This window comes from Neoarius graeffei, chromosome 27 (genome assembly GCF_027579695.1).
Source record: "Neoarius graeffei isolate fNeoGra1 chromosome 27, fNeoGra1.pri, whole genome shotgun sequence".
Classification (NCBI taxonomy): domain Eukaryota; kingdom Metazoa; phylum Chordata; class Actinopteri; order Siluriformes; family Ariidae; genus Neoarius; species Neoarius graeffei.
Window position 1 is genome coordinate 14,996,532 of NC_083595.1, and position 20,936 is coordinate 15,017,467.

The window sequence follows — 20,936 nt, forward strand, 5'->3', positions numbered from 1 at the left end:
TTAACTAAAGTTTGCAACTGACCACATGGACAAAGAAAAAGCCTTCTGGAGGATAGCTGTATGGTCACATGAGACAAAGCTTGAGTTGTTTGGCCACAATGACCACCATGTACAGAGGGACACTGTAGCAGCTGGTGGTGGTGGTAGGATCATCATGCTCTGGGGCTGTTTTGCTGCCAGTGGAACCGGTTCATTGCACAAAGTGGATGGAATGATGAAGGAAGAGGACTACCTCAGAATTCTTCAGCATAAACCATGAGAAAATTGAACACGACTTGGGACTTACAACAGGACAATGAACCCAAACACGCATCAGAGCTGGTTGTGAAGGATAAAGCAGGCTAACATTAAGCTTAAAGCAAGTCCCGACTTCAACCCTATTGAAAATATATGGACCATGCTTATAAGTTGAGTCCATGCCAAGAAAAAAAAAATTAATTACACTCTACCAATTCTACCATGAAGAGTCATGACATATCCAAGCAGACTTCTGCCAGAAACTTGTTCATGGTAAACAAAAATGTTTGGTCAAGGTGAATCTTGCAAAGAGCCATTTTACCCAAATATTAGGTGTGCTGTATGTATATTTTTGACACCACATGTATAATTTTGACCCTGTGTTGATTTCAGAAAACCCAAAGAAAATTAAAACTTGTGCACCAAATTCTAGTGTTTTTTTAATTAAAAGATGTATACTGTACAATCATTCTGCCACAATAAAAGAACTGTTCAAAGAAATTACTGAAAACCCAAATACTGTCATGACATTCATATCCAAGATGACATCCATGTCACTGTATGTAAACTTCTGACCACAACTATAGCTCTTGTATCAAAGAACAACTTGAATAACATCTAGTTATATCTATCGAGTCAACTGATCAAGTCAACTAATGATAGCTAGCAAATTATATATTTCTGATTACCATTTTCTTTTTCAGACTTTGCAGCTTTTCCCATTGCCCCAGCTCATAAAGTAATAGTCTTTAAGCTTATGAAGCACAAACTGTGTGTTTGGCTTACCTTTTGTTAATAACCTCACCTGGATAGTGTAGATTTGTACATAAGAAATACATGGTAATGTGTGTCAAAGAGTGGAGCTAGCTGACCGGCTGGGAATGGTGTTGTCCCCGTGGTATGGTTTCCTCTTGGAGGAGCGAGGGGGGGTGGGAGAGGGAGGTGCGGGTCGCTCCAGTGCTCGCAGCGCCTGGAACACGAGGTGGTTCAGACACTGTTCTGTCAGAAAGCGCTCCGATGGGTTCAACAGCAGCAGGTTCTGAACAGGACGTGAAAAGTCAGAATCGGATTTAGTACAGCAAAGCAAAACCACAGAGCACAACAAGCTGGCAAAAAAAGAAAAACACAAGCTCTAAGTGGTACACATTTGTATAATTACATATTTATTATCCATCCATTTTCTATACCGCTTAGCCAGCAGGGTCACGGGTGACCTGGAACCAATCCCAGCTGACTCTGGGCCATGTAGTTATTATGAAAATATTTATATTTACAACGGTGTGGGTGGAAGTTGTGTATTTGGTGCCCACGTGTTATCACAACCTCCAAACCTTTTCTATGGTATTTCACAAAAAGGTGGCTGGTGTTGTGTTAATTTCTGGATTAACCCTAAAAAGTAATGCGCACACCTGGAAAGGTCCTGTACATCATTTAACATAATGAGATACTATATTGTATTCTATTGATTATGTGAAGCCCGCCCCCTACTGGCCCATTGCGGATATATGCAAGTGAAAATAGTTGACTGGATGGAAAAGAACTTCACAAAATCAATTCACTAAAAAATGGTGTAAGACTTACCTTCATAAGATCCAGCATCAGTCCATTAATGATGCCTAAGTATCTCCTCTCCAGGGTCTGAGGATGACTGACTGTAGGGAACTGTCACATTTGATCCAAAAACATGGGGAGGAGAAGAGAGAGAGAGAGTAGCACAATGATTTACATTTAAAACTTTGGATTAATTTCTCATTCATAAGACTGACAAAGCTGGAGACAGAAATGCACAGCTGGTGACAGTTACTAAAGGGATTCTGAGGTGCAAGGAGAAGCCAATTTCTCATCTTTTATTCACAGCTAGTGCAGATACAGTTCACTCTCTTTTTCAGGAAAAGTAGCTCAGTGAGAAGAGAAGAGAAGAGAAGAGAAGAGAAGAGAAGAGAAGAGAAGAGAAGAGAAGAGAAGAGAAGTTCTTACCCGGAGACCAGCGAAGCGGGGGTTGCTGTAGAACAGCTTCATCTGCTCAGGCGGCAATGGCCCCAGCACTTTCTGGATGGTGAAGAGCTGATCGATCTCACTTTCTCCCGGAAATAAAGGCTGTCCATCACTCAGCTCGCCTAGAATACATCCCACTGACCACATATCCACAGCCTTTCCATATGGAGCGCTGAGCAACACAGCAAAACTCACTATTACAAAGACAAACACAGGCTTTTTCTCCAAACAAAGACAAATGTAGACTCTTGTAATGGTTTATGATACTACAGCAATGTTGAATTCTCAAGTCTGGTTAGAAGGTGTTGATTAATTTTCTATAAGAGTAGCTCTGATAGTGGTGCTGGGTACAAGGCAAATCATGGGTTTATATTAATGCACTCACTCAACGAAGTTAACTTGTATTTGTAGACACTCCCTAACAAATAGATTAAAAATGTTCTGGTATTTAGCAAAGAAAAAGTTATAATCATGACATTTTCTATAAGGAAATATTTATTTAACCCTCTGGGGTCTGAGGGTATTTTCTGCACTCTAATGATTTTGGAATGCTCTGATTTTGTTCTCAATTTCAACAAATCTAAGCAGTATTTTCAAAGTCATATGACTTCTTTTTGTATTCAGCACAAGTTCAGCTACAATAATATCCATGTAGTATGTATGTCATGATTGTACTTAAAAAAATAACAGATAAATGAAGATGTTGTAAAAAGCAGTTTTAGAACTGTGTTGGAATGAGTGAAAAAAACATGACCTTACCCATTGTAACGAACCGTTTTGGTCACTTGAGGTGATTCTGTTCAGTCTTAGGAATGTATCAAGCACAAAAACTTAAATCTGCTCCATTGATTTGGACAATTAACTGGCCATCAAAAATGTATGTCCTATTGTTTTAGAATAAAGGGTTGGCAGTGGGAGGGGTATTCAATGAGAAGAGTAAAAAATTCCATTCCATTCAATGAGAAGAGTGAAAACCCCTCCCACTGCCAATTCTTAATCCCATCAGATTAACTCTTAATCCCATCAGGTCAAGTCACAATGGGTAAGGTCATGTTTTGTCACACATTCCAACACAGTTCTAAAACTGCTTTTTACAATAGCTTCATTTATCTGGTATTTGATTTTATTTTGGTATTTGACTCTATTCAGTGTGTCTTGAAATTAACTCTTGTACTATTTTACTCAGTTCAGAGCCACAACCAACTCTGTTATTCTGTTACACAATTACTCTGTCATTTTGCTCCCACTCCACTTCCAAATTTTACTCTCGAAACTCAAAGTAGAGCAAAATTAACTATTTTTGAGGAATATACTTTTAACTTTGGAAAAAATTGCTCAGTCATTTTTCCTGTGTATGCACTACAGCGCACGCAAAACAACCGATCTGCTTATAATAAATAGAAGAAATATGTACACTTACTCAAGCTGATCTTTGGCTGGATTGACTCAAAGTTAAAAAAAAAAGAAAAAAAAGGGAATCATGAATTGATTCGCTGTCCTGAATCATCCGAAGCATATAAAATCCACGTGCCATCTTGCAATAAGTTTTACCTCCAAATAGCCTAAACTATGTTTGACAGATTTTATCCTGTTTACAGTGGGCGTTCCCACAGCGAAAGAGAAACTAATCGAAACCGAAAGAGTGAAAGTGATTATCATGCCATTACAATGTGAATAGTCTTTTATGAATGCGTAAGTGCGCGCTCAGCGCTCTGACTCCGGTGTGACTGAGGAAGGTGACAAGTTTTATGTTTCATCTAATTTAGGTCATTTAAAAACTTTAATATTATTTGGCAGTCGGCACATAAGAAAGTGTAAAGTATAAAGTTTCTTTCAATATGTTTATCATGCTTTTATGATGAAAAACTTGCAAAGATATTTATCTAAATACATTACTTACTCATTCTAAACCTGTTGAGCTTTTCTGGCGAAGCTCTCGACCCCAGAGGATTAGCATTTATGGAATTTATAGAATTGATGAATGGTTTCCTCCTTTTCTGTGTCAGGTTGCATTTCGGGATGCACCAGTGGAGCGTGTTAAGTGACAACAGTTTTCTGAAGTACTCATGAACCCATGTGGCTATATTTGTCACATTAGCATGACAGTGCCGCCTGAGGGCTCAAAGATCACGCACATTCAACAGTGGTTTCCGACCTTGCTTTTTTCTGCACTGAGATGTCTCAGAATTCCCTGAATCTTGGTCAAATTATCATTCATGGGTAGATTTAAGACATTAGCTTGTCAGTAATAGAAAATAAGAAAAGCAGCAGTGATTTTACAGCTGTAGTGAATCCTGCAAGTCAAAAACAGGCCTACTATACGATATTAGAAAATGAATATTTTTTTTCCATCAAAAGAAATGGCAACTAGATGAAAGAGCCAAACAACGGAGGAGGTATGAAAGATGACAGAGAGATGGAGAAAAAGCAAGAGAAGACTTGAGACAGCAGACTGAAAGAAACAGCTCTGCTCTGAGATGCAAAGAGAGGGAGGGTGAGAACATTTGTGTAGGCGGAATTTAAATGGCGAGACTTTTGGAAAAAAAAAGTTTGTGGCATTCCCGCATTCCCTCTCTCTGTCTCTCTCTTTTTGCTATCTCCTCTGGTGACACACACAAAAATATCACTTTAAACAATGATAATCATCTGCTTTGTGACATTGTTAAAATCTATTATTAAATGTACAATACAATTAAATTTGACTTGAAAAACATCTAAAATTACAGAATTATCCATGAGTTTTGTTCCACATAAAACCAAAGTCTATCCATGAACACTGTTTTTTTTTTCTTCCGCCGTACATGTAGTATATAAACTGTGTGACTGTTCTACTGCTGTTTCTCTTCAGAAGAAGCTCATTATACAACTAATAAATACTTTTGTTTTTATCCTGGTGTGTTCTACTTATCTCACATATTCAGTCATTTGTTCTTCTGGTGGAACGTTAACATAAAGCCCCAGTTCATTAGATCTAAATCAACCTCCAGATTTCTGTAAAACTGCTTTGTGACAATGTCGATAGTAAAAATGCTACACAAATGAAACCGGCAATAAAACAGAGTAACATCTGAGAAATGTCAGACATGCCACAGAAATTTATTTATTTTTAAGCCAAATAATACAGAGAAACAAATCTATTTATTACAATAAATGAATAACTAAGCTCTATGGACCCTAAAGGTCTCAGGGAATGGAGAGACATACTTCACTCATCGGAAAAAAATCAGCGTTGTTTTTCTTCTACACTGGTAATCCAATTCTACTATAGCGCTTATTTGTCTTTTAAAAAAGGCTCACAAAAAACACCGAACAAAACTCACCCAAGAAGAAGCTCAGGAGATCGGTACCACCTGGTGGCCACATACTCTGTGTAGTTGGCATCGCTGCCTTCTGAAAGATTCCGGGCAAAGCCTGGAAGAGGGAACAAAAAAAGGGGGGGGGGGGGGGGGGGTTAGTAATGACAGACATGTACAGTGGAAAGAAAGAGACAGCGTGACAGAGTGATGAAGTTTTCACTGCACTGTTGATAAAGCAGGTCAAAACAGGTCAGGTTCAATCAAAAGCCTGGCACCAAGAATTGTTTTACCAAAAAAAAAAAATCAAAATGTCCTCACTTGATACATATAATATAATACAAGAACCTACAGCCATTTGAGAAATTATCATATGAGTTGAATCACATGGCGTTGCTTGATGCTTCATTGACACCATGGCACCATTTACTCCAGATGGCACTCCAGAAGTGTCTTTATGACTAACACCTGATATATGTATTTTTGTATTGATGTGCAGGATGGTATCTTTTACATGAGCAAAAGTAATATGCAGTTTAAGACACTGCTACCCAAAAATAAAAAAATACAGGGCAATATGTATGTTGAAAAATGACAACATACATACAACTGGGCTGGGAAATTATTAGGACCAAAGTGCAGGTACTGTATTAAATTTGTTTCAGCAATTTAAATACAAAATAAAGCAGTTTTTAGTCATGAAGAATGTATTAGCTACAGTGGTGCTTGAAAGTTTGTGAACCCTTTAGAATTTTCTATATTTCTGCATAAATATAACCTAAAACATCAGATTTTCACACAAGTCCTAAAAGTAGATAAAGAGAACCCAGTTAAACAAATGAGACAAAAATATTATACTTGGTCATTTATTTATTGAGGAAAATGATCCAATATTACATATCTGTGAGTGGCAAAAGTATGTGAACCCTTGCTTTCAGTATCTGGTGTGACCCCCTTGTGCAGCAATAATGGCAACTAAACGGTTCTGGTAACTGTTGATCAGTCCTGCACACTAGCTTGGAGGAATTTTAGCCCATTCCTCCGTAAAGAACAGCTTCAACTCTGGGATGTTGGTGGGTTTCCTCACATGAACTGCTCGCTTCAGGTCCTTCCACAACATTTCGATTGGATTAAGGTCAGGACTTTGACTTGGCCATTCCAAAACATTACCTTTATTCTTCTTTAACCATTCTTTGGTAGAACGACTGGTGTGCTTAGGGTCGTTGTCTTGGTGCAAAACAGGCCCAAACCATGATACTACCACCACCATGTTTCACAGATGGGATAAGGTTCTTATGCTGGAATGCAGTGTTTTCCTTTCTCCAAACATAACGCTTCTCATTTAAACCAAAAAGTTCTATTTTGGTCTCATCCATCCACAAAACTTTTTCCAATATCCTTCTGGCTTGTCCACATGATCTTTAGCGAATTGCAGATGAGCAGCAATGTTCTTTTTGGAGAGCAGTGGCTTTCTCCTTGCAACCCTGCCATGCACACCATTGTTGTTCAGTGTTCTCCTGATGGTGAACTCATGAACCTTAACATTAACCAATGTGAGAGAGGCCTTTAGGTGGGGTTTACATTAGACCGTATCAGCGGATCATCAGATTAACGTTTTTAAAACAATTAGCGTGCACACAGCAACACCAATACACGATTCGCGTGCACACAGCAACACCAATACACGGATACGCTCGGCTCCGCAGGCATCCTGCGCTCCAAATCACTCCGCCCTGAACAGCGAGTGCCCTCTGGAGGGTGCGCACTCCGGCCCTGCGCAGCTCACAGAGCGCGCGAGTGAAGCGCACGAGCCACGATTCGGGACTGAGCCGCTGTGTGTGTGATCCCAGCGCATATCACTTACCACTTGCAAGTGGAAGGATGGCAAGCCTAAAGACAATCATAACTACACAATGGGCAGTATTTGCATCAGTATTTGCAGTATTTTCATACTTTTATACTCTTTAATGAAAGGTGATACAAGGCGGAAGTCCGCGCCGTTTTTCAGCAGTCGCGTCACATGACCAACGCCAGCGAATCAGGAAGGTGGATGTCACAGTGACGTTGTCCAATGACGACGCCAGCTAGAGCTCAGCACAGCGTATCCGCGTATTCTCAATGTTTACACAGCACCGGACCAGACACGATCTAGATTGAATACGTGGACCCTGGCGGATTCCCGTTTCCCGGCGTTTCCAGGCGGTTTAATGTAAACGGACAGTGCATCCGCGAAGAAAACGAGACAGATACGGTCTAATGTAAACTTGGCCTTAGTTGCTTAGAAGTTACCCTGGGGTCGTTTATGACCTCGCCGACTATTACATGCCTTGCTCTTGGAGTGATCTTTGTTGGTCGACCACTCCTGGGGAGGGGAACAATGGTCTTGAATTTCCTCCATTTGTACACAATCTGTCTGACTGTGGATTGGTGGAGTCCAAACTCTTTAGAGATGGTTTTGTAACCTTTTTCAGCCTGAGGAGCATCAACAACACTTTTTCTGAGGTCTTCAGAAATCTCCTTTGTTCGTGCCATGATACACTTCCAGAAACATGTGTTGTGAAGATCAGACTTTGATAGATCCCTGTTCTTTAAATAAAACAGGTTGCATACTCACACCTGATTGTCATCCCATTGATTGAAAACACCTGACTCTAATTTCACCTTCAAATTAACTGCTAATCCTAGAGGTTCACATACTTTTGCCGCTCACAGATATGTAAGATTGGCTCATTTTCCTCAATAAATAAATAAATGACCAAGTATAATATTTTTGTCTTATTTGTTTAACTGGGTTCTCTTTATCTACTTTTAGGGCTTGTGTGAAAATCTGATGAAGTTTTAGGTCATATTTATGCAGAAATATAGAAAATTCTAAAGGGTTCACAAAGTTTCAAGCACCACTGTAGCTAACACTGTATTCTGCATTTAACCCATGAGTACGAGTGCTTCACTCAAAAGTTACAATAAAATGTAATTACTTGAGGTTTTTTTTTTTTTTAATTTGCGAAAATATATACACTACATAGCCAAAGGGTTGTGGACACCTGACCATCACACGAATATGTGGGTCATCCATAAATTGTTGCCGCAATTATAGAGGATGTTTTTGTGTGCTGTAGAATTACAATAGTCCATTTGTACATGACATCACATGTCCCATGACCCTCTCTGATTTAGCTGTGTCCACCATCTTTGTGGAATAACACATGCGTAGGAACAAGTACCTTAATACAAAATGCCGCAAATTTGCGCAGTTATCGGCTGCTCAAACAATTCTGCTAAGGCTGGAGTCAGACTGTTTAGTTTACCCACTGTTAAAATGAGAGAAGAGCCCCAAAGGAAGATCTAACCTGTAGACGACAGAGACTTGTGGCTTGCAATTCTGAACAGATCGGACATAAAAGAGATCATTTTGTAAAGAGTAAGTTTATATTTCTACCGTTTATGTGAACCATAGACAAAATATATATATAAAGATGCGACATACTAGAAGTGATATACATGTAAGTGCTACTCCAATTTATATTGTAGTTACAAATGCCTAGCACAAAGTCCCAGTAAAATGTAGGTAGCTGAGCTCGGTAAAATGTTGCCGTAGAAGATGTCAATAATTAGGTTGCTTTTTTTTGTTGTTTTAGTTTGTGTTTTGTATAACATTTGCCCACATCAGGAACCTACTAGATCCTTACAGTAAGCTTGCGCTAAACTTTTGTGTGCTTTCATCTGCTTCCCAGTGACGAAGCTAGTAGTTAACACCAGGCAATTCATGATGTCTGTGTAATTCTCACACAGCCACATCCATACATTGTCTTCATACTCTACAACATTGCTGTACGGATCCACCCCTGAACATTCTTTTATCTTTTCCCTTGTCACCTTGTCACTATTACTCAATTCGTGATATATCTGCGAACAATTACAGTTCGCCAATGTACTCTCCTTGGTCACCATGAATGCTATCCCACAAAGATGGCGGACACAACAAAATCAGAGCGCATCATGGGAGATTTGTGACATAAGTGCAAATGGTCTATTTCCCTTCACTTGAACTAAGAGGCACAAACCTGTTCCAGCATGACAATGCCCCTGTGCACAAAATGAGCTCCATGAAGGCATGGTTTGCCAAGGCTATGTAAAGTGTGAGGGTGTTTTCCATATCAATGTTTCCAGCTTTCTTGGAAAAGCCTTTAGTGTATCGATGTACATGTTTTGTTCTGTGTCCATTTGTGTACATAATGTACAGTTATTGATACATATTGTAAAGCAATTGGAAGTTTGAAAAGGCACTATATCAATAAACATATATAGTATTTAGACTATTATGACAAAAAGAGACAGGTGATGTAAATGAGACTGTGTAGAATATTCACACTCAATTAATATCGCCGGGGTAAAAATAAACGCCTTCAACAGAAGTCTGATGTGACTCATGTGCATTCTCCATGGCACTCACTGAGCTGCCTGATCATATAAAGTGTGACTTTTCACTTTTCGGGCAGTTATATTTGTCTTCCAGCAGGTGGGGCATTATAGTCTCAGTTAGAACACACACACACACACACACACGTCTATGTGTTGCTGGCTTTTAAATATCAAATTTTGTCACTTAAACATATTTCAAAGTGGTCTGTTGCACTAATAATGTCCATTGTATTCATGGGGCCGGTCTGAGGAACAAATAAAAATGTACGACTCTGATTAACAGTGTTCATGATCAAGTCCAGTAACATGTAGAATTATTAATAGATAATTGAGTGTAAATCTGATACACAGAGAAGCCAACTTACCAAAATCACACAGCTTGAGGATGTCATTGGAGCTGATGAGGAGATTTTCAGGCTTGATGTCTGAGAAGAAACAGAGAAACATTACACTACCCACAAAATGTTAGTATTTAAGAAACCATTTTTAACTCCAGAAATTAAATTAGATTATGTATTGTATGTATTGCAAGGAAACTGCAATACATACAATATATACCATAACCGAATCAGCATTGCATTACATTTCCAAAGCATTCAGGCTGCTTTTACCTCTGTGTACAATCTCATTCTTATGGCACCAGTGGATCGCTTTAATCAGCTGATAAATGTAGTTGCGGACTTTATCGGGTGGAGCGCCATTGGGCATTTCCTCCAGCAGCTCCAGCATGTTCTACAGTGTTTGTTACACAACAAAAGGATAAAGAAAAATGATTAAATGGGTAACATTTACTGAGAACTGTGTAACACATGGAGAATGGAAACACATTTTCTTTTGCTTATTATTGCTTCAGATACCAATGTAATTCAAAGCAGAGATGCAAGATGAGGTATGTTTATGTATTTAGTATTTCTTTGTAAGGAAGACATCACTGAGGCTAGAAGCCTCATTTTCAGGGCAACACACAACATAAAACTAAAACAGAAAAATGTAGCATATGCACTCAATAAATGCAATTACGGTATTGTGCAAAAGTCGTTGGCACATGCAAAGAAATGCTGCCTTCAAAAATAATGAAATTTAATGTAATAAAAAGTCAATATGTGGTGTGATGACCCTTAAAGAAAACAGTAGTCTCGGCTACAATGTGTCCAGTTTTATAAGGAAATGAGCTGTAGGTTTTACTGAGCATCTCGCAGAACCAGCCAAAGTTCTTCAGGAGACTTTGACTGTCACACTTGCTATTTTTGCAGCAAAACCCAGTAGCCTTCATTTCATTTCATTTTATTTGAAAGGGACCATGTGCAATTAAAAACATAAATGTTTATGTTATATTTTTTGCCTGAAAAGTTGTCTCGTACGTAATATGCTGCTTTCTTTACTGGCATAAAAACATTTAATTTTGTATTGGAAAACTAATGTTTGTAAATCTACGATAATTACGCAATAACCTAGAAGTCATAAAATAAAATGATCTGAAACTTAGCAAATTTGAAGGCTCCACCCACTCGACACAATCAAACTACACCAGAGGGATTTCCCAAAATCATCATCATCATCATCATCATTCTCTTCACTCATCAGAACATGTTACAGTTAGCATGAAATAAGGTAAACCTTAGTCCAAATATTATCTCATCTCATCTCATCTCATCTCATCTCATCTCATCTCATCTCATTATCTCTAGCCGCTTTATCCTGTTCTACAGGGTCGCAGGCAAGCTGGAGCCTATCCCAGCTGACTACGGGCGAAAGGCGGGGTACACCCTGGACAAGTCGCCAGGTCATCACAGGGCCGACACATAGACACAGACAACCATTCGCACTCACATTCACACCTACAGTCAATTTAGAGCCACCAGTTAACCTAACCTAACCTGCATGTCTTTGGACTGTGGGGAAAACCGGAGCACCCAGAGAAAACCCACGCAGACACGGGGAGAACATGCAAACTCCGCACAGAAAGGCCCTCGCCGGCCACGGGGCTCGAACCCGGACCTTCTTGCTGTAAGGCGACAGCGCTAACCACTACACCACCGTGCCGCCCTCCGAATATTGTAATAAAGAATAAAGAATCAGGTCTGCCAAAAGATCAAAATTTATGCTACAGCATTGTTGAATTCTTGGTTCTGATTGGTCAGAAGGTATGGATTAATCTTCTATAACAGCAGCTCTGACAGTTGTGCCAGCCACAAGGTGAATCACAGGTTTATGCTAATACACTCATTCAAATGTTATCGTTTCTAGCTATAGTAACAGCTCTATTCAAAGAGGTCTGTATGCTTTACATAATCAAAGACTAATAATAAATGGGTTAAAATAGGTGTTGTTATCTAACAGAGAAAAGCGTACAATCTTTGATATGATGAAGCTTTCTGTAAGGAGATTATTTAACATTTTAATTAACATTTTTGGAAGGAGTCTCCAGTGTTTGTAACAGTCAGAACATGTTACAAATAGTCCCTTCAAGTTTTGAGAATATTTTCAGGAAAGGACCTTTAACAGGAATGTCCATCATAATACTGCCTGAAGCTTTTTTTTTTTTACTATTGGGGTCCAAGCATTGAAGCTGCAGGAGCCCTAAAGTGTTAATAAAGTTTCATATTATGGAGTCCAACAACACAAGTGCACAAGCTCTACAACAATGCACAAGCAACCTTCAGTTTATTCCTAGAGGTGAAAATGAACATAGGTGTCAAGATAGAAAGTAGAAGTGTTCCTGAAAAGATTATGTCATCACAGAACCAGCCAGACTTATCTGAGTTACTGTTTTCCTCCCACCAGAGCTGATAAAACATGCCCATGGTTTTCACACATTTAAATAAGAGAGAAAGAAACGTATCTCTTTTGCTCATAAGCAGAGACACACTGAAGGCAGTGGCTGAATGTTATTGGAGTTACAAACTCTAATAACAATTGCTATGGCAAAATGCCCTGAAACATGGAACAGATCAGTCATAACATTAAAACCACCAGTCTAATATTGTGTAGGTCCCTGTGGCAGAAACGGTGTAGTTGAATGTCAGCTGTGGACGGTGACGAGGTGGGTCGAACCATCTGGGAACATGTGATGATTCTTGTGTATGCACATATGCTGAGCGTAATTAAAATCACTGAAAAGTGAAAGTGAGAAAAATAAATGCATTTTGAGTTGCCGCAAGCCTGCCTCCCATCTCAATATTTTCCCCGAACAATTAAAATGTTACACTGGTCCTGAAATCTGGGATTTGAGGAAGAAACGCCATCATAGAGGGCCTTGTCTTGCTGTGCACAGAGCAGGAGCAGCGGTTCCAGGCTCTTCCCCAGGCCCAGGCAGAGGGCCAGCAGGTGCTCCAGAGCCTGGTCCAGACAGCGGGCACTCCCAGCGGTCACCGCTGTCACACTAGCTAAGATGGGTCTACACTATTACCCCAAAGCCTTCGCTGAGCTCTTTGAGTGTGCCACGGAAGCGTGCAGTTGGTCAACCTTGTAGTGGTCTGTCCACTGACTGCTGTTACAATAAGCCTGGCTTATGGTCAACCTGCTGGTGTACCTCGACCTAATGTGAGCTATTTTGGTTGGCCGTACCCCCAAAAAGCACCGTTGGTGCTTCTGTTCATGAACGTTCAAAAAGCTCAGCCACCTGTTTGCCTTTGCCCATCAGCTCCAAGCTGCTGTTGGTCAAAGAGCAAGCCACCACCAATGTCATCGACCAACTGGTGCTGAAGCAGTTTGTCACTTTGCTGCCAGAGGGGACAACAGAGTGGGTCCAGTGCTACTATCCGTCATCACTGGAAGAGGCAATTCGACTGGCAGAAGGCCATGTGATAGCGTTTCCAGGGGCAGACAAGCCCCCTTGTCTCTTCTCCCTCTCTCATCCTTCCTTTTCTTCTCCCTGCCCTCAACATGTCCCTGCACCATGGAAACAAGGGCCAATTCCCCTAAAACAAGCTTCCCAAACCCAGGGTCCCCCCATTTTGCCTCACCTCTCTCCTTCCACTCTAATGCCAACACTAAATCTCTCTCTACCTGGGACACAGGTAGAACCAGCCATAGAACAAGGACCAGGGCAAAGCCCAGACAGGTCTGTAGGTAGGGCGGGTAAACCGGGCAGTTCCAGGATCATTATTCCCTCATGAAAGCAGGAATACTGATTCCTGACATGCCTTAGGCCTCCCCTGATTAAGCAGGAATGTATCTCATGCAAGTTACTACACATCAGGCCTTGATCGACTTGGGGTGTAACCAAACTACCATCCATCAAAGCCCGATTCAATTCATTGGGACACGCACGATTGGTGAGGTGTATGCACTGGTATATTCCGCTGAGTATCCTCTGGTGCCAGTCATTATTAAATTCTGTGGGGAAAACCTAGCACAGAGGCAGTGATTAGTCCTCTCCTCACCCATGGCCAGAGTTTCAGGCATTAGAGAAGAAAATACTTGTGGATAGGTCATGCAGTTGCAAGGCATGGGTGGAATCCAGTGCAGCACTGACTGGGGAGGTGGTGCCAGGGCCACCTACATCAGCTCAACATCAAGGGGAAACAAATGGTGGGGAGGGATTCACCCCTCCACTCTTCACAGGGATTCCCCGTGGGGAATTCCCTCTGGAGCAGTCGCATGATAAGACCCTGAGACATGCTTTTAATCAAGTGAGATTAAGCAATGGTTTAAAAAAAAATCCAGTCTAATGTTGTACTCTTCCAGTTGTATTTTTGATTATTAAATATTGAGCAGTGCAGGACGAAGGAAAGATACAGCAATTCTGACTGTATTATAGGATACAGAAGTTTTCACAGGGAGATAACATGCTTGTTTTCGTTATACTACCCACCTCGAGCCCTAAATTACTTATCAAGCGGCAAGGACCCTTTGAGGTCACATGGCAAGTCAGAAAAGTCGACTATGATGCCAGGCTAATGGATAGAGGTGATGCATTTCAAATATACCACCATAATCTCTTAAAACTCTGGAGTGAGGATGTTCCTGTGGCTCTGGCAACAGTGAGGGAGGAGCTGGGACTGGAGGTAAATCCAAAAGGTGTGGTCCAATTCACACTGGTCACCTGTGGAGATCACCTCTATCCATCCAAGAGAACACAAATTGCTAGGTTGCAGGACTCAAGTCAAGTTAATTTTATTTGTATAGCGCTTTTAACAATCACAGTGAGGAATTTTCCAATGTGTTTTTGTCTATACCCAGTTGTACACACCTCACAGAACACCACATTGAGACTCCTCCCAGTGTGGATATATGCAACCACCCATACTGGTCACCTGAACACAAGAAAAATGTGGTTTGGGATGAACTCAAGGCTATGCTTTACATGGAGATAATCGAGGAGTCCCATAGTGATTGCAGCAGCCTGGTTGTCTTGGTGTCCAAGACAGATTCCCTTTACTCCAATATCCCAAGAGAAGAATGGCATTTTCCACTCTGTTTGGGTTACATCAATTTGTCACCCTTCCATGTTAGTTGTTTGGAGCCCCAGCAATGTTTCCATGTCTCATGGACAGATTCCTCCACCTTCACAGTGCATACACCGCTTCCTATTTAGATGATATCATTGATAGTAATGATTGGCAGTGACATGTACAACACCTAAGGGCTGTCCTGGGATCCTTGAGACAGGCAGGACTCACAACAAACCGAAAGAAGTGTGCAAATGGACAGGTGGAAGTACAATATCTGGGCTTCCACTTGGGCCATGGGCGGGTACATCCTCAAATTGATAAGACCACAATGATTGTAGCCTGTCTGAGGTTCAAAACCAAAAAAGCGGTGAGGCAGTTCCCAGCCCCAGGGCTGGCTGGCTACTATCTGAGGTTTGTACCTCATTTTTCAGACATCACCAGCCTGCTAGTGAGGGAGCACCAAATCCAGTCCAGTGAATGAAACCATGTAAACAGGCTTTCACTCAGGTAAAAGCAGTATTGTGTGGGGGCCTGCTGTTGCATTCACCTGATTTTTCTCCCTTTTTTTTTTTTTTTACAGAGATGAACATTGGACAGAGGGCCAGGGGCCATCTTGTTCCTGGTGGTGGAGGGAGAGGAGCGTCCCATGCTGTACATCAGCCGCAAGCTCTCAGTGAGGGAGACCAAGCATAGCACCATCAAAAAGGAGTTTCTGGCCATCAAGCAGGCAGTCCTTACCCTCCGATACTACCTACTGGGATGCCCTTTCACCCTCTGTTCCTATCATACCCCTCTCCAATGGCTTCACCGCATGAAAGATGCCAATGCGTGGATCACTTATTGGTATCTGGCACTACAAGTTTGAGGTGGTTCACAGGCCGGAGACACAGACTGTTGTGGCAGATTACCCCTCCTTCCAGGGGGGAACCAGCTGCAGGTTGGACAGCTCCCTGGCCTGAACTGAGTGGTGGGGGTATGTTGCAGCAGGGATGTGGTCAGGCATTAGCTGTGGATGGAGAGGTGGATCGAAACAGCTGGTAACAAGGGATGATTCTCACCTGTGACTGAGTTATTTTATGTTTGTCTTGTTTGTGATTTTCAACCCATAATGAGAGAGCTAGCAGCACAGAGACGTGTGTATGCACATATGCATGTTGAGCACAGTTAGTTCGCTGAAAAATGAAAGTCAGAAAATAAACATGTTTGAGTTGTTGTAAGCCTGCCTCCAATTTCCTCATTTCTCCAGAACCATTAAAGTGTTACAGTCCCCCTTGTGTCACCGAAACATGTCTGATCAGTAGAGCATGGACTCCGCAAGATCTCTGAAGGTGTGCTGTGGTATCTGGCACCAAGACATTAGCAGCAGGTCCTTTAAGTCCGATAAGTTGTGAGGTGGGGCCTCCATGGATCTAACTTGCTTGTCCAGCACATCCCACAGATGCTTAATAAGATTGATTTATGGGAAATTGAAGGCCAAGTCAACACCTTGAACTCTTTGTCATGTTCCCCAAACCATTTCTAAACAAATTTTGCAGTGTGGCAGGGCACAATATCCTGCTGAAAGAGACCACTGCCATAAAGGAATACTGTTCCATGAAGGGGTGTACTTGGTAGGTGGTATGTGTCAAAGTAACATCCACATGAATGCCAGGACCCAAGGTTTCCTAGTAGAACACTGTCCAGAGCATCACACTGACTCTGCCAGCTTGCCTTCTTCCCAGGGTACAGGATGGTGCCATCTCTTCCCCAGGTAAGCAAAGTACACGCACCCGGCCACTTTTACACTCTTAGGGGGTTTCTTTTACACCCCTCTATATGATGTAAAATAAAATATGATTCATCAGACCAGGCCACCATCCTCCATTGTTCCTTGGTCCAGTTCTGATGCTCACATGCCCATTGTAGGCGCTTTTGGTGGTGGACAGGGGTCAGCATGGACACCGTAACCGATCTATGGCTACACAGCCCCATAGGCAGCAAGCCGTATTGCACTTTGTGTTCTGATACCTTTCTAACATAGCCAACATTAACTTTTTCAGCAATTGTAATACAGTAGCTCTTGTGTAGGATCAGACCACACAGGCTAGCCTGCATTCCCCATGCTAATCAGTAAGCCTTGGGCATCCATGACTCTGTTGCTGGTTCACTGGTTGTTCTTTCTTGGACCACTTTTGGTTAGTGCTAACCACTGCATACTGGGAACACCCCACAAAACCTGTCATTTTGGAGATGCTCAGACCCAGTCATCTAGCCATCACAATTTAACAATCACATCACTCCTTGTCAGACTCGCTCAGATCCTTACACTTGCCCATTTTTCCTGCTTCCTACACATCAACTTTGAGAACTGACTGTTCTCTTGCTGCCTCATATATCCCAGCCCTTCACAGGTGCCACTGTAATGAGATAATCAATGTTATTCACTTCACCTGTCAGTGGTTTAATGTTATAGCTGATCAGTGTTAAACATGAGTTTATACTGAGTCAAGTTTATTTGTATAGCGCTTTTAGCAACAGACACTGTCGCAAAGCAGCTTTACAGAAAATTAAAGACTTTAAATACAAGTTAATTTTATCCCGAATAAATTTGTCTATCCCTCATGAGCAAGCCTGTGGTGATGGTGGCAAGGAAAAACTTCTTCAGACAACATGAGGAAGAAACCTAGAGAGGAACCTGACTTGAAAGGGAACCCATCCTCATTTGGGTGATGACAAATAACTGAGCATCCTTAGTACATCCTTAATCACTTGTTATGTGATCACCTTAAATACAAACACCATGACCAGCATGCACTTTGAGATCTCACACACACACACACACACACACACACACACACACACACACACACACACACACACACACACAAAAAAAAAAAAAAAAAAACCCTGGCAATCACAAAGTAAACTGAGAGCTTGGGCCTGACCTTCTCCACATATTCAAACACCAGGTAGAGTTTCCCTCTGCGCCGGAATGCCTCCTTCAGCTCCACAATGTTCTCCTGCTTCAGTGTGCGGAGCATCTTCAGCTCCCGCAGAGTCGTCTCCTTCACCTCTTCATTCTCTGTGAAACAGACAGACAGAGTTTATATATAGTACAGTGGATATAAAAAGTGTACACACCCAGTTAAAATGATAGTATTTTCTGATGTAAAAAAATGAGACCACGATAAATAATTTCAAAACTTTTCCCACCTTTAATGTGACCTATAACCTGTACAATTCAATTGAAAAACAAACAAATCTGTTAGGAGGAAAACATCTCATCTCATTATCTCTAGCCGCTTTATCCTGTTCTACAGGGTCGCAGGCAAGCTGAAGCCTATCCCAGCTGACTATGGGCGAAAGGCAGGGTACACCCTGGACAAGTCGCCAGGTCATCACAGGGCTGACACATAGACACAGACAACCATTCACACCTACGGTCAATTGAGAGTCACCAGATAGCCTAACCTGCATGTCTTTGGACTGTGGGGGAAACCGGAGCACCCGGAGAAAACCCACGCAGACACGGGGAGAACATGCAAACTCCGCACAGAAAGGCCCTCGCCGGCTGCGAGGCTCAAACCTGGACCTTCTTGCTATGAGGCGACAGCGCTAACCACTACACCACCGTGCTGCCCCGGGGGAAAACATAAAAAAATAAAAACCATACAATAAGCTGGTTGCATAAGTGTGCACACCCTTAAACTAATACTTTGTTGAAGCACCTTTTGATTTAATTACAGCATTCAGTCTTTTTGGGTTCACACCTGCCATCAATTAAAATGACTCTGATTAACCCCAAATAAAGTTCAGACATTTACTCAGTTGCATCCTCCAGCAAAAGCCAGGGTTCACAGAAAGCTTACAAAGCATCAAAGAGATCTTATTGTTGAAAGGTATCAGTCAGGAGAAGGGTACAAAAAATTTCCACGACATTAGATATACCATGGAGCACAGTGAAGACAGTCATCAAGAAGTGGAGAAAATATAGGACAACAGTGATATTACCGAGAACTGGACATCCCTCCAAAACTGATGAAAAGATAAGACGAAAACTGGTCAGGGAGGCTGCCAAGAGGCCTACAGCAACACTGAAGGAGCTGCAGGAATTTCTGGCAAGTACTGGTTGTATGCTACATGTGACAACAATCTCCCGTATTATCTATATGTCTGGACTATGAGGTAGGTCAAAGAAAAACATCCAGGCCCGGCTAAATTTTGCAAAAAAAAAAACCAAACAAAAAACCCCCATCAACTCTCCCAAAAGCGTGGCATGGTGGTGTAGTGGTTAGCGCTGTCGCCTCACAGCAAGAAGGTCCGGGTTCGAGCCCTGTGGCCGGCGAGGGCCTTTCTGTGTGGAGTTTGCATGTTCTCCCCGTGTCCATGTGGGTTTCCTCCGGGTGCTCCGGTTTCCCCCACAGTCCAAAGACATGCAGGTTAGGTTAACTGGTGACTCTAAATTGACCGTAGGTGTGAGTGTGAATGGCTGTCTGTGTCTATGTGTCAGCCCTGTGATGATCCGGCGACTTGTCCAGGGTGTACCCTGCCTTTCGCCTGTAGTCAGCTGGGATAGGCTCCAGCTTGCCTGCGACCCTGTAGAACAGGATAAAGCGGCTAGAGATAATGAGATGAGATGAGATGTTTGGTGCAAAAACCACAGTGTGCATCACCAAAAGAACACCATACCCATAGTGAAGCATGGTGGTGGCATCATCACCAGCATCATGTTTTGGGGTTGTTTTTCTTCAGCTGGAACAGGGGCTTTAGTCAAGGTGGAGGGAATTATGAACAGTTCTAAATAACAGTCAATTTTGGCCCAAAACCTTCAGGTGTCTGCTAGAAAGCTGAAGATGAAGAGGAATTTCATCTTTCAGCATGACAATGACCGCCTAAAAGTTTTGGAACGGCCCAGCCAGAACCCAGACCTAAATCCGATTGAAAATCTGTGGGGTGACCTGAAGAGGGCTGTGCACAAGACATGCCCTCGCAATCTGACAGATTTGAAGCATTTTTGCAAGAAAGAGTGGGCAAATATTGGCAAGTCTAGATGTGGCTGGCTGATAGACTCCGACCCAAAAAGACTGAATGCTGTAATTAAATGAAAAGGTGCTTCAACAAAGTATTAAATTAATGGTGTGCATACTTATGCAACCAGCTTATTGCATGTTGTTTTTTTTTTATGTTTTTCCCCCTAACAGATTTGTTTGTTTTTCAATTGACTTGTACAGGTTATAGGTCACATTAAAGGTGGGAAAAGTTTTGAAATTATTTATCGTGGTCTCTTTTTTTTTTACGTCAGAAAAACTGATCATTTTAACGGGGTGTGTACACTTTTTATATCCACTCTAGGGCTGTGCCGATAGATGATGCCATCGTCCATTGACGATGGTGGTCATCCATCACGATGGAGAGCCACCATCGTGATACCACGCCCCCTCCTGTCATAAACATGCATATATCATCTGGGCCTATTCAACCTAAAAAGTTAGTTTTTGTTAGTTTAGTTAGTTAGTTTTGTTTAATATATAAATATTTTATATAACATATAATTATATATAAATACATAATTATATAAATCATTATAAAGTAATATCCTATTACCGCTTGTTCA

At 41.6% G+C, this 20,936-nt stretch overlaps 1 protein-coding gene across 4 annotated transcripts in view; it reads right to left on the bottom strand.

The window, feature by feature from the left end:
• Nucleotides 1–20,936, bottom strand: part of cdkl5 (cyclin dependent kinase like 5) — a 145,973-nt gene that overhangs the window by 44,158 nt on the left and 80,879 nt on the right. For all 4 annotated transcript variants that reach the window (XM_060911112.1, XM_060911110.1, XM_060911111.1 and 1 more), the window contains 7 exons: nt 18,268–18,404; nt 10,559–10,679; nt 10,313–10,372; nt 5,553–5,643; nt 2,215–2,404; nt 1,819–1,899; nt 1,110–1,276 (listed from right to left, as the gene is read on the bottom strand). In XM_060911112.1, coding sequence (XP_060767095.1) covers nt 1,110–1,276; nt 1,819–1,899; nt 2,215–2,404; nt 5,553–5,643; nt 10,313–10,372; nt 10,559–10,679; nt 18,268–18,363 — 806 coding nt within the window. In that variant the 5' untranslated portion in view covers nt 18,364–18,404. The remainder of the gene's footprint in view (nt 1–1,109; nt 1,277–1,818; nt 1,900–2,214; nt 2,405–5,552; nt 5,644–10,312; nt 10,373–10,558; nt 10,680–18,267; nt 18,405–20,936) is intronic.